General features: G+C 57.2%; 1 protein-coding gene across 1 annotated transcript in view; it reads left to right on the forward strand.

Annotated features, from left to right (window-relative positions):
* The window catches only part of PEPD (peptidase D), a gene marked incomplete at its 3' end in the record, with an annotated part of 115,576 nt that overhangs the window by 87,273 nt on the left and 15,470 nt on the right, over positions 1-12,833 (forward strand). Inside the window, exons 10-11 of the mRNA XM_023537696.1 lie at positions 4,308-4,376; positions 5,875-5,952. Of these exons, the coding sequence (XP_023393464.1) occupies positions 4,308-4,376; positions 5,875-5,952 (147 nt within the window). The remainder of the gene's footprint in view (positions 1-4,307; positions 4,377-5,874; positions 5,953-12,833) is intronic.

Consider the following 12,833-nt stretch of genomic DNA (forward strand, 5'->3'; position numbering starts at 1 on the left):
GGGCAGGGGCAGCTGGCAAGGGACCATGGGCTGAGACGCCCTGTGTAAAGGGAAGACCCACGCGTGTGTGTGCACTTGGGCACGTACGTGCGTTTATCCTGGGGCTGCTGTGCACGCGTCGGCCTGCACGGGACTGGAGGGCGCCCACGGGGAACCTGGCTGTGCTGGAATGTGCAGATGTGGTGTCCAGGCCATGGGTCTGCATGTTCATAGTGCCTGTGGGAGGCACTGTCCTCCCATTTTACAGGTGAGGGAACTGAGGCACGGACAGGCCATACAGCTGGTAGGTATGTGGCAGAGGGGGGTTTGATTTGGGCATCAGTGTTGAGCCGTATCCAGGAGGCTGGGCAGGGGCAGGGACGGCAGGACAGGGACAGTGGGGAACCCAGAGGCCTGAGCAAGTGGAGCACAGTCATGAGGACCCTGCCCCTACCAGGAGAGCATGGGAGACACCTGCCCAAAATCGCAGTGACAGTAGGGGTGGGCCGCCACCTGGGCCCAAGAAGGCCCTGCATTTGACTTGGAATGCCCGGTCCCCACACCCTGTTCCCTACCCACCTCCCTCCCCCATGTCCTAATCGCCCACTCTTAGATGCTCTGCTCACCACTTTGCCCATCTCCCGTCTTCCCTTCCATGCTCCTCTTTCTGGCTCGGCCTCCAGGGAACCAGAAGTACATTGAGGCCCAGGCTGGGAGGGGGTGATATGGCTGATGCTGCCCACAGCCCCTGCTGACCTCCCTCGCAGGCCCTGTCCACCATTGCTCACGCTTGCACCAATAGCTTGGTGACACTTGCTAGGGCTGTGCTGATAGCTTGGTGACACTTGCTGCTAGGGCAGCCCTTCCACCGTTATCTTGGGCAGCTAATGAGTTTTTATAGGGCTGTGTTTGTCTCCGCATCAGATGATAAACCTCAGAGGCCAGAAGCTGGGCCGTGTGCCCAGGAAGGCTCCATGAGCTGGATTTGCAGGCCCCGGGAGTCACCCAGCGGTGCTGTCCCTGGAGACATCATTCCTGCTGATCTGGTCCTCGGAATCTGTCCCTGCCCCGTTCGTCATCTCCAGGCTCTGACAAATGGGCCTGCCTCTCTGTCGCACCTCGTGTTCACGTACATGACTCTCCCAGGTTACTTAAAGGTTCTCATTTATGCCTGCATACAAACCATTTCCTACCCGTCTTGCTTGCGAGAAATTTATAGGCAAGGATGTTAGAGGAACAGCCGTGTGGAAGAAAGCTTCAGGGACCACAAAGCAGCAGGGTGTCTGTGAGGCTGGTGGCAGCATTATGGGCAGACCCTTAACCTTCCCTTCTGCTGCCAGGGAAGGGAGTGAGGGCCATTCCCTCGTCGGGGTGCTCTACACCCCATCCTTTGTCCAGGTGAGCAGGAGGGAGCAGGGGCAGTCAGGCCCAGCATGACATTTGTGCTGCACATGACAGACTGACAAAGAGCAAGCAGAGGGGGCTGCTGGGGTCACCAGCGCTGCGGCCTCTGATGGATAGATTGATTGTTTCTGGAAGTTTTGTTTTGGTTCTCCATAAAATCTGTCTGTTCTGTTTTCATGCTGTACTTCTAGGCGTTATTTTCCACGTGTGCGTGGTCGCTAGCTGAGGATTCTGTTATTTGAAGTTCTTGAGGGTCTCAGCCTGCTGCTTGCGGTGTCTGACAACTCTTGTGAGTTCATCTTCAGTGTGTGTGGGTATGTATACGTGTGTACACGCATGTGCGTACATGCGTATGTGTATTGTGTACATATATGCATGAGTGTGTGCATGTGTATATGTCCATTGTGTGCACATGTGTACGTATATGTGTGCACACATGCAGATTCTGGCTCACCTGGGTTGAGGGTACAGCTGCCCAGTTTGGCTTTGTGTCTGCTCTTGCTATTTGCTCCAGGTGTCACCAGTCAGGAACCAAGTTTGAACCTGAACCCTTTGGAGGGCAGACCGTGCTGTGAAATCTAATTATTTTTTCCTAGGGCCCAGGCAAGCTTCTCGATTGCCTCCTTTGATGCTCTTGAATTTTCTCCAAAATCTGCCCTTTGCTGAGGGTGCATCGCTGCCCAGGCCCCAGATTGATGTGGCAATGGGGTCTCAGTTCTAGTCTCCGACATCTCGTGTGCCCGAGGCCTTGTCACTGTCCTCACGTGGCAGTGAAAGCCAAGGCCTTCGGGGTCCCAAGCGTGCCAGGTCCCTCTTCCTTTCAGGCCTCGCTTTCCTCCTGTTCTATGAACTCGACTTAGCGCGCAGCACCTCAGTGTCGGAGGTGGGACGGCTTTCGGCTGCGTGCTCTACCATTGTGTCATTGTGGCCAAATTTGGCCATTGACTTGTATCAGTCAGTTAGGCCCATCTGGTGGACCCTCACCTGGCTCAGTTTGTCATATTTTCTGTAAAGGTCTAGAGGCGTCTTTATTAAGTGTCCTTCTGTTGTTGCCGGGGTCTGCGAGTTGTCTGGTGGGAACCAGGTAGCTCTGCTACTGCGGTCTGTCCTTGGGACCTGTGCTGGCTGAGCTCAGACCGAGCTGTCCAGGAGCCTCATGACAGGCATGTGACTCCAGTCTGGATCATCCACTCCTCACCCCCTGCCCTTTGAAAATCACAAATCTGTCAGACCCCTGTCTCTCCACTGGCCCCCCGAGCCTCTGCACTTCCCCAGAACCGTGTGTGTCCACAGCCAGCCCGGGGCCCCAGAGGGAGAGTCCTCAGAGGAACGTGAGCAGGCGACGTGGGCCTGTTGCGTCCTCCTATTATTGCCACCAGAGCACCAGTTTGTCCTCATGTCATGTCAGAAAACTTAATTTGAAAACAAAATTAGGTGCTGAAGTGATGAAGGCTGTAGAAACTGAGCAGAAAAACGCCTGCTGCCGAGACTGGCTGCGGGAGGGAGCCGACCCCACCCTGTTTCTTCCGGCTACTGGAGGATGCGCTTGTCTGTTCATCTTCAAGTACAGACAACCCCTGCCCCACCAGGGGCCCACCGCCCCCATCACCTTGAGAATGGCCGTGCGGGCCTCTGAGGCCTGCTTCTGTCTGTCTCAAAGCTAAGGGGACACCACAGCTCCACAGTGTGCGTGGCGTCTTCCACCCAACATGGGCTCGCCATGTGGAACCAGTCAAGCCAGACGACCTCACAGGCTCGTCATCGGAAGGCTTCTCTGTGGAGGAACGTGCTGGGCTGTGGTCTCGCCGTCCCCATGGCCTCTGGGACCGAGGCGGAAGTAGATGGCAGCCGCCTGAGTGCTCCCGCTGTGATGGGAACATGTGGCTCTCCTCTCTTCCCCTCCCTGGCAGTTTCTGAAATCCTTCTGTTGAGGAAATGTTTCACTCACAGATACCCAATTAGCCTGTGAGGTTTGTAAGGCAAGTCCGAAAGCCAAGTGAGTACAGCAGAACCCCTCCTGCATAACAACTACTTCATACCCACCGTAACAATCATACATAATTCGTGTTTACAGTGCCTGGAAGACTAGACTTCTCTGTACAGACATTCTCTAAAACAGGCCTAAAATGTGAAGCACAGAATCACCACTTAATATGCTCAGGGATGGCCTTGCTGTTCTGAAGATGGGGTCAGTGGCACAGCTCTGTGATTGGTCCCCCTACCCTCGTAATGGAAGCAGGGGCAGGGTCACCTGGATCTGCTTCTCAGCCAGGGCCACCTGGAAGGCTGGGCCTGAGCTACTGTCCAGGCCTCAAGAGGGGTTGAGGGCAGCCCCCCGTCCCCAGCTGGGTTCTGCAGAGGCTGGGCCCTTGGAGCTCAGAGTCCTACACAAAAAGAGACAAGCCCCAGCCCCTGTCCTGGGGCATCTGGTGGCGTAGGGGTGGGCTCCTAGCCTATCCAGAGTTCTTGGCATCGTGGCCTCCCGAGGGTTTGGAACAGCTGATGTAGCATAGGTGTGGCTGGCAGGGGCGTGTCCAGGGGTGGGGGCAACCGTTTTGCTGCTTGTCTCAAATAGAGAGAAGCAGGGCCTACCTCCCAGACTCTGCCTCTGTCCACCTCCCTGGTTGGGGTATGACCACTGGACATGGGAGTCGCAGTGGTCATACCACTTACAGCCCTGCAGAAACTGTGGCCCTACAGTAGTCCGATGGGCCAGGGAGGCTGGGCAGTGCCACGGTGTTGCAGGGGACACCCTCCTCTGGCCTTGCTTCCTCCGCACTGACAGTTCTGTGCTTCTGTGGCCTGTGGCTGACCCTGGGCTCCAGCTACAAGCCTCATAGACCCGTGCTCAGGACTTGTGGGGGGCGGGGAGCTTGTAGGCTCCAGTGACTCGGTCACCCTGACACATCTCTCCTTCTCTGCAGCCTCTTTGAGCACTACTGCTACTCCCAGGGCGGCATGCGCCACAGCTCCTACACCTGCATCTGCAGCAGGTGAGTGGGCCTCCTGGACCGTGAGAGTGACGATGACTGCAGGGGGGGTTGGGGGGAAGGCGAGGGAGCCCCACCACTCCCCAGCTAGACGCACTTGCTTGCTCGCATGCCCACACCCATGCCCACCAAGGCCCTGGGAGCTGAGATCGCCTCTGCCTGGTCCGGCCAGTGCTGTGTGAAGGCGGGAGCCCGGCCACCCCCTGCCATGACCTCCTTTCCCGTCTCCAGGGGCTGCTCCTCCAGGGGGGCCACTGGCTTTCCTCACTCCTTCCACTCAGGCACACACTGAGCTTGTGGGGACTGGGCCGTGACAGCTTCTGTGTACAGCGGGGATGGAAGGAGCTATGGTCGTGTGTCTGTGTGTGTGTCTGTGTGTGTAGCAGTCCATGTGGCTTTGCAGGGAACATCAAAGTTGTGGATGGGCCTGGGGCTCCATGGTGGGAGGTGTCACTACGGGCATGCCTGCATGTGGCACGTTGTGGCTAGGGGCAGGGCGGGTCTGTGTGCGTGTCACCTGATTGTGGCAGGGTGTACTTGGGGGCACAGAGTAGAAATGACCATGAATATAGGGACGGCTCATGGTTGTGAGCATATATTTCCGTGGTCTTTAGGGGTGTGCACAGCTATGTAGGTGTCTGTGTGGCTGTGTGTTGTTATAGGTATATCTTTGAGGGCACATCCTGGCCATGGGTGGTCCCCTCGTCCCCTGGGCTCACCCATCTCGTCTCCCCACGCTGGGTCCCTCGGGGCAGACGGTCTGGCCGCAGCTCAGCCAGGACAGAGCCGGCAGCTCTGCGGATGTGCACGTCCTCAGCACATGAATAATACATGTGAACATCTCAGTCCTTGGAAATGTTCTTCTCTGGTGGATAGAGAGAAAAATCATTATTTCTACTTTTATGATTCCTGAGACTCCCGAACGGGGCCATAAATATTACACCCAGGCGGATTTTTTTTTTCCTTTAGACAGACTTAAAAGTCTTTTTTTTCTTAAAGGCATCGCTCATCAGGGAAGCTCTATAGAGCAGGGGAGCGAGGAGCCGCTGGTGCCCCTGTCTGTGGCCCAGGACTCCTGGCAGCCCCTGGCCTAGCCCAGCCCTTCCCAATGGGCCTCCTCTCTCCCTTCAGCCACCAGGAAAGGAGGTCTCCCCAGACTCCCTTCCCCAGGCCTCAGACCCTTGCTCCCCACTCTGCTCTTCGCACATGCTGCCCACATCAGGCTCACAACCCCAGCCCTGAGGGCACCTGCCTGAGTAGCGTCAGCCAGGGAAGCCCTATAGGCAGGGCCCCCTTGCTCCGAGAGGCTGCTCGCCAGTGTGTGACTGGGGTTGCCAAGGCCACCAGGACCCCTGCCCCACCTCAGGCTGTGGGCCTGGTCTGGCCACTCGTGGGCCTCTGCTGCAAAGAGGACAGTACTGCCCACGGGGCGGGGATGGGGCACCAGCCCCTGGGGCCTGTGGGTGAGGATGAGCTGTTGACTGCCCCTTGCGCTCGGCAGCGGTGAGAACGCGGCTGTGCTGCACTACGGACACGCCGGGGCCCCCAACGACCGGACCATCCAGGACGGAGACATGTGGTGAGTGAGGCCAGCCCCGAGCTGCCCCTGCCCCGGCTCTGCATGCGAACCGTGGGGCCGTGGTGGGACTCGGCGGCCTTCAGGGTGACTAAGCGGGGTCCTTTGGCCCCACCCTGAGAAGGCTGACCACAGCGAGGCCCCCGCTCCTGCCCTGGGCCCAACTCCTCTGCCACAGGCGCTGGCCTGCGTGTGCCTCGTCTCCTGGGGCAGGGACGCACTGATGAGAGGGGGCGGGGGCCTACAGAACTGTGGGACAGTGGGCTCTCTCAAAAGGGCCTGAACTATACCCCAACTCCTGCCCTCTGTCCTCTGCATTTAGCACCCACTACACTCACACTTCTGTCCCGGGGCCGGGAGGGTGGGCACCTCAGTCTAGTGCAGAGAAGACCCGTAGGGAGCCTTTTCCCTTCTGAAACCTGCCCGCCTCGGCCACAGGACCCCTTGGTGTAAGAGGCCATTAGTTGGGGAGGTCAGAGGTGGTGCTTCACCCCAGGCTGTTTGCAGGGCTTTTCTGAGCAGTTTCATGTGCTCACAGCTCCTCACAACTGAGCAGATGTGGGCAGGACCCACTGCTCTCACCCTCCGATGGCCTCTCCGTTGATGGCATCTCGGGATCCTGCTCGCGGACCCCTAGTGTGTAGGGCTTGTGCTAGGCACAGGCCCCACCTCACTGGGCCTTGGGAGGGGTCTGTGGGTGCCTCACTGATGCAGACCAGACAGTACCCCCGTCCTCCCCATCACCCAGACGTCAGGCAGGGCTGGTCCTGGCTGCTAAGAGCTATGCAGGGGCCACAAGCCCCAGAGGGCTGCCCTGTCTCAGCCTTCTTGCTGTGGTCATCAGCCTGTAGGGGAGGGATGGGGAGGGCGTGCTCACTCTCCCACCTGGTTCTTCGGTGCCTCTACCTCCTACTGCTGAGGCACCTGCGCACGGCTCCCCAGGCATCTTCTAGGCAGTGTCATGCTTCCTCTCAGGTCTCTCGTATGCCCTGCTAGGCTTGGTCCCTGAACTGGAGTCCCGTGATGCCTGCACCTGGGGTTCCCTGGCCCGTGTTCACTGGGGGAATGTGAGCTGAGGGATGTGCTCTGAGTTGTCACTGCCAAGTGTTTGCAGGAACCCACCCAGTCCCAAAGTCCCCCTACCACAGAGTGTGCCAGGTACCGTGACTGGCCACCGTCTCTCCACTCACCCAGAGTCAGCAGCTAGACGTGGTTCTGGATCAGGCCACGTTGGTAGGAACCCAGCTCAGCCCTCTGAGAAGAAACAAAGCCATTTAGTTCCCTCTCTGAGCCTCAGTTTACTCATCTGCAAATGGAGGTAGCACGCGCCTCTCAGGACTGCATGGGGTGCCGAAGGGACATGTCACGGACACGAGTGCTGAGCTGATGTACCTTCTCCCCAGGGGCCTGGGCTGGGAGCACACAGAGCGGGAAGCACACAGAGTGTCCTAGAGGCAGCCAGGAGCGCTACTGCTCCCTGAGACCCTCTCAAAGTATCTTAACAGCCTTCCTGGCTTCAGGGCCAAGGGCGTGCAGCAACCTCGACAAAGCTCTCCCCTGGGCCTGGCATCAGGGACATATGTTCATGTAGATTTTCTCACGCTGCTCCCATGAAGTGGGCTGAGCACTAGTGGCCCCAAGGAGAGACTGCCTGGCCTCTTCAGGGACTCTCAGCTCCTGTAATCTTTGCTAACGCTCCTTGACTCTGTGGCCTGTTCTGGCTGGGAGAACAGAATGTGGGAACCCAGTGCCCAGGCTGAGGCAGGGTCCCAGCCACACCTGTGGTCCCAGCTGTCTGGGGGCAGCTCTGAAGAGCTGGAAGGCCCTGCACCGGGGCCATGTGGCCACTAGTGTTTCTGCGCTGTGAGCTTGGCACACTCCAGAGGACGCAACTGCTACTCCACTTTCCTCCTTATCTGCCCTAAAGAGTGTTGTCATCCCGTGAAAGGCCAGTGCCAGCTCTGTTCCCGGAGTAGCCCCTGACAAGGTGGGCCTGGCTGACCAGGGCACAGCAGACTTCAGGCCCGCATTTGGCCCAGGTGCTGTGTCTTCAGCCTTCCTGGGCAGCACATGGCACCTGTGTCTCCCAGTCATAGCTTTAGTGACGGAAGAGAGCCAAGGAATTCCATGGATGTTAATGCCAAGCCCAAATTTTATTTTTCTTGTGCCAACTTTGAAATGTAGCCAGTAGAATAATTATGAGTTTATTATAGTCAATTTATTATGCAGCATTTAGAACAACATGTTTTGTTGATTACTGCTACTGCCAGATTGCTGGCGGCATTTATAAGCCATTGTTTTATTGAAATTGATCTTTGAGCACCCAGTGCGTTCGGTAAATAATAAATCACTCTGTTATCCCAACATAAAAGCCACAACACTTCATCATAAGGTATGAAACCAAAATATGAGCATAATGCAAAATGATTCCTGAAGCCGAGTCTCCCAGAGCACTGACAGTAATCCAGGCCCCTGTCGGGGTGGCACACTCTGTGTCTCAGTCCCTTGATGTCCAGTGAAAATGCCCCACGGATATTTTAACATTAGTCATGGGACTATTTGGGGACCGGAGCTGGTTCCCAGGAGTCAGACTATACTGGAGAAGGTGGGGAGTAGATGCTGAGCGCAGCCGGCCCTTTCTTTCCCTCTCCCTACAGTCCCGGATGCGCCCCCCACACACACACACACACGCACAGGGATCCTAAGAGAGGTGGGGCTGTGTGATGATGAGCACAGAGGGTCCCCAGTTCAAGTTCCTGTCCTCCCCAGCTGAGTGGCCATCCCTCTGGGCCTCAGTTTCTCCATCAGTCATTGGGGTAATATAACACCTGGCTCTGGGAGGATTCATTGATAAGTGCAAAGTGCTGAGCATGGAGCCTGGCACAGCCTGACCCTCAGCAGGTGAGAGCTGCATGCAGTGGCCACCCGCCAGAGCCAGGCGGGGGCTTCTACCTGTGCTCCAGGCCCCTGAAGCCTACCTTCCAGCAGCTAGTTCCAAGATAGGCTGGAGGTGAGAGCCACCAGGCCTACTATTTTCACTAGATGTGCCCCAGGTGGAGTATGAGGCCGGCCAGGCCCACCCCCCATGCCTCTGTCCTTCCAATACCAGGAGCTTTCCCGGAGCTGGGCCATGGTCCCGGTTACAGTCATGGTCCTGTAAATTGGGGCCTGTAAGTTCTTATTCCATGCCAGACTTGTCACCCAAGAGCTGAGAAGAGCATTTCAAGGACCGCTCCTCACACCACGCCATCTTCTTATCACCTCGTGCACTTGCCCAGTCCCCCCAGAACCAGCCCGGGCTTCAGAAATAAGACCCCGCGGTGGGTAGAGGTGCCCAGGACTAGCGTGCTGCCCATGAGCCATCAGGGGGCGCCCTTGTCCATTTTAAATCCACCGAAAAACAGCGCATTCAGAGTTAGGCCCACTCTTGTGCTGGACTCCCAGGTCTGAGGCCGGCCTTAGCACCCTCTACCTGTCCTGGGCTCGTCAGCCGGCTCACCGCATGGGGAAGAGATGGGAAGGAGTCCAAGGTGTGCTTCCAGTAGGCTCCGATTTGGGAAGCAGCTGGGAATCCCCCCTCTCCCTTCCTCCCTTTCCCACCATCTGATCATGTGGCAGAGAGAGTGGCTCCTGGGAAAGGATGTCCTGTGGCGCTTCTCAGAACCTTAGAGCACCAGTCTAAGGATGCCCAGGCCTTGGTTAACCAGCCACAGGTGGGATGTGGGTGGCGAGCCAGACCTCCCAGCACTGGCCAGGAGAGGGCAGCATTGTCTCAGGACACAGGGGCCAGGCCTGCTCCCTGCCGGCTGTGGTCTTCTGTGTCCTGGGGCGTGGAGGGGCACGGCTCTCCTAGTTAGGGGCAGAGACCTGTCTCAGCCCTATGCTCAGCAGCCAGCTAGTTATCATCTTCCCCTCTCCATCCCTGTCATGGGACTAGCACCCCATCTGTCTCCTCGCCCTGGTAATCATCAGCCTGAAGCCCCAGCTCCCGTATGCCTTGTCTGGCTGACCAGTGAAGGTGGGGACACAGCTCCTATTCACCAAAGCCCCAGACAGATACAGGCTAGCAGTTTCCTCCCTGGGAAGCCCTTGAAGACACCTGAACTGCTGTTGGCGTGTAAGTGGTGTGTGCTGCTGCTCCCGCTGCCCATGCCACATCCTCTAGCTGAAGTGGCCTCGGAGACTCTACACAGCTGCCCCTGAGGTGCCCTGTCCTTCCCTCCTGTAGATGAGGAGACAGCCCCAAGAGGGGTCATGGCCAAGGCCAGCTCTTTCCCCACCTGGCCACTCGTTTCCTGCCCACAGGAGCATTGCCAGCTGGCTCCTTCCTACCCCTTCTCCCGTCAGTTTCCTGTTAATTCTGCAGGTTCTATGTGGACGAGACATTCGTTCAGACTGCTTAGGAAGGTCCCCCCAGCCACCGCTTTCACCCCATTATGGGAAGCAGCCTGTATCTCAGTCACAGATATACTACCGTCTGTGGGCTGCGGCGTGCTCACTCTTCACCCAGGGCATCTCTTGGGTACCACAGGCTATGATGAGACAATTCCGCTCGCTCCTGGTGGCTGCTTGGTCGGTCTGATGTCTTTCTGGCGTCTGCACATTGCAGCCCTCAAGTCTGGCTGGGGGCTCCTCCCCAGCTGGCACGGGGCTGGGGTCGGGGAGCCTCCAAGTCCCACTTTTCCTGGTGCCAGGTGCCTCAGTGGGCTTTAGAGTACAAGTGTTATCCACAGGGCCTACGCCCTGACGCCAGGCAAGCCTAGCCCAGGCCCTTCCACCTGCTGCTACCGCAGAAGAATACCTGATTGTCACCAGCCAGCCCCATCCTGAGGATTTCATGGTCTTAAGGACATGCCCAGTCCTCAGAACAAGAAGAACATTCTCAAGAGGGCACAGGCCCTGGTCAGCCATCTGTCCAGCCCAGTGGTGGTGGCTTTCAAAGTTCTGTCCAGCGAGAAGCACCATTTACGTTCGTGCATGCACATGTACCTACATTTAACCAGACACCCTGACCATGTGTTTTCTATCCACCCGTTTGTTTATGTGTCTTACCCACACCCCGCTCAGTTACTTTACAACCCACAGTTTGAAAAGCACCGACCCAGACAGGCTGGGTGCTCGCAGACATCACGGGACACTGCTTACCAAGAAAAGTGAAATGCAGCGTGTGCTGCGCGCGTGACACCGACTCACTCCTTCCCCTGCAGAGGCTGCTGCCCTGCTAGCCGGCCCTCAGCCCCCTGAATCGTGGTGGCAGCAAGCCCTTGGGGTGGGCGGCTGCTGGGTCCCACCCACACACCAAGCCACGTGCTGCGTAGTGTCCTTCCTGGGGACCTGGCCCCACACTGGTGCCGTTTCTCCCCATATCACCTATATGACAGTAACAGTAGTTCTTTCCAGACACACAAAAGGCCCCCAGCACGTGCCTGCTCTTGTCACTGTGTGTGCTGGGGATTTCTGGCTATGGGGACTGGTGCTTGAGTGACTTTGCTGTCTGTCCGGCCCCACGGAGGCAGCTGTCCTGTGGCTAGGTTGGGGACCAGGGATGCCCAGAAGGCACTGAGAAGAGGTCCACTTGGTGGGTCAGCCCGGGGCACTGAGGGAGCCTCCAGGATTCCCAGTGATGGCGTTTGCCCCTCTGGTCACACCTGGGCCTTGACACTCCATGGAGGGTCTGGCTAGGCATGAGGTCATGGGCCTCATCTGCAGGGCTGCCCACGGCAGCACGTGAACGAGAAGTGACCGGTACGCTTTCCTTTTTGTGTCACGCTAGGGTCTGAAGGGAAGCAAGAGTTTCCTGCTGCTCAGAAATCCCCTGGCTGGGCACGCAGACTGGGCAGCTGCACGCTGGGGTCTGAGATGCTGCTGTCTTGAATAGGTCTGTGTGCACGCACGCACGTGTGCATCAAACGTCAGTCCTGGGTACAAGGCGGCTGAGTGTTCTGCCATGGCTCGAGGGGTTAAAACGAAGCTTCAGACCAAGTGCAGAGTGGCCCTCGTGTTAGCACCGCAGCATTTCCCCCAAACTGTTCCCGAGCCACATCACTGACCACACCATCTTGTAGGCCTTTTTCCTGTGGGCTGGCTGGTCCCTGCAGTGGGGCTGAGGGAGCTGTGGGGCCCCGGGAGGGTCTGGGTGAGCCAATGGTGGCAGGTAGCCCGGGCATGAAGCTGCCCGGGAGGAGCCAATGGAAGACAGAACCTCTCATCCCAGCCAGAAATAGAAGCAGATGAACACATGCGAGGAACGAGAGGCCAGCATATTGCTCGGAGATGTGTAATATCTCCCCAGATGTCTTAGATTATCACACATATTCACGCGGCCAAAGATGGTAGGGTTCCTGGTGAAGTCCCCAGGCAGCCAGAGAGGAGGGATCCTGCGTTCTCGGTTGAGCCAAAGTGTGACTGAATTCTCCATTGTCAGTTTGCATTCAGAGGACGGATGAAGTGGACACAGAGGAGTTGGAGGGAGGTGATTTATAAAAGAGATGGCTTTCATCCCTGGATACCAGAATGGCTTGAATCTGAATTACTTATGTGTGTAGGAACTCTGAGGGGGACTTTTTTTAAAAAAGAAAAAAAAGAAAGATAGGGAACTGAGAGCACGAAAATAGCCCGGAGCCCCGTGCCTGCGCGTCGCTGGCGGGGTGTACACTTCCTTCTCCAGAAAGCGGAGGATTTTAAAACAAAAAACACAGCTGAAGCCTTCTAGAATCTGAACGATAAAGCCAGACTGGCCGAGGAACTCCAGGCTCCCACCATCCCACATACTTTGGGTTTTTTGAGGCAAGTTTGGAGAACTTGGTCCAGAGTCTTGTCTGCCTGGGGAAGAGTCTCGTTTTCACTGCTTTAGATGCCTCCGGCGTTTGGTATGCTCTTGTGGG

The sequence above is a fragment of the Pteropus vampyrus genome, unplaced genomic scaffold (assembly GCF_000151845.1).
Source record: "Pteropus vampyrus isolate Shadow unplaced genomic scaffold, Pvam_2.0 Scaffold196, whole genome shotgun sequence".
NCBI lineage: Eukaryota > Metazoa > Chordata > Mammalia > Chiroptera > Pteropodidae > Pteropus > Pteropus vampyrus.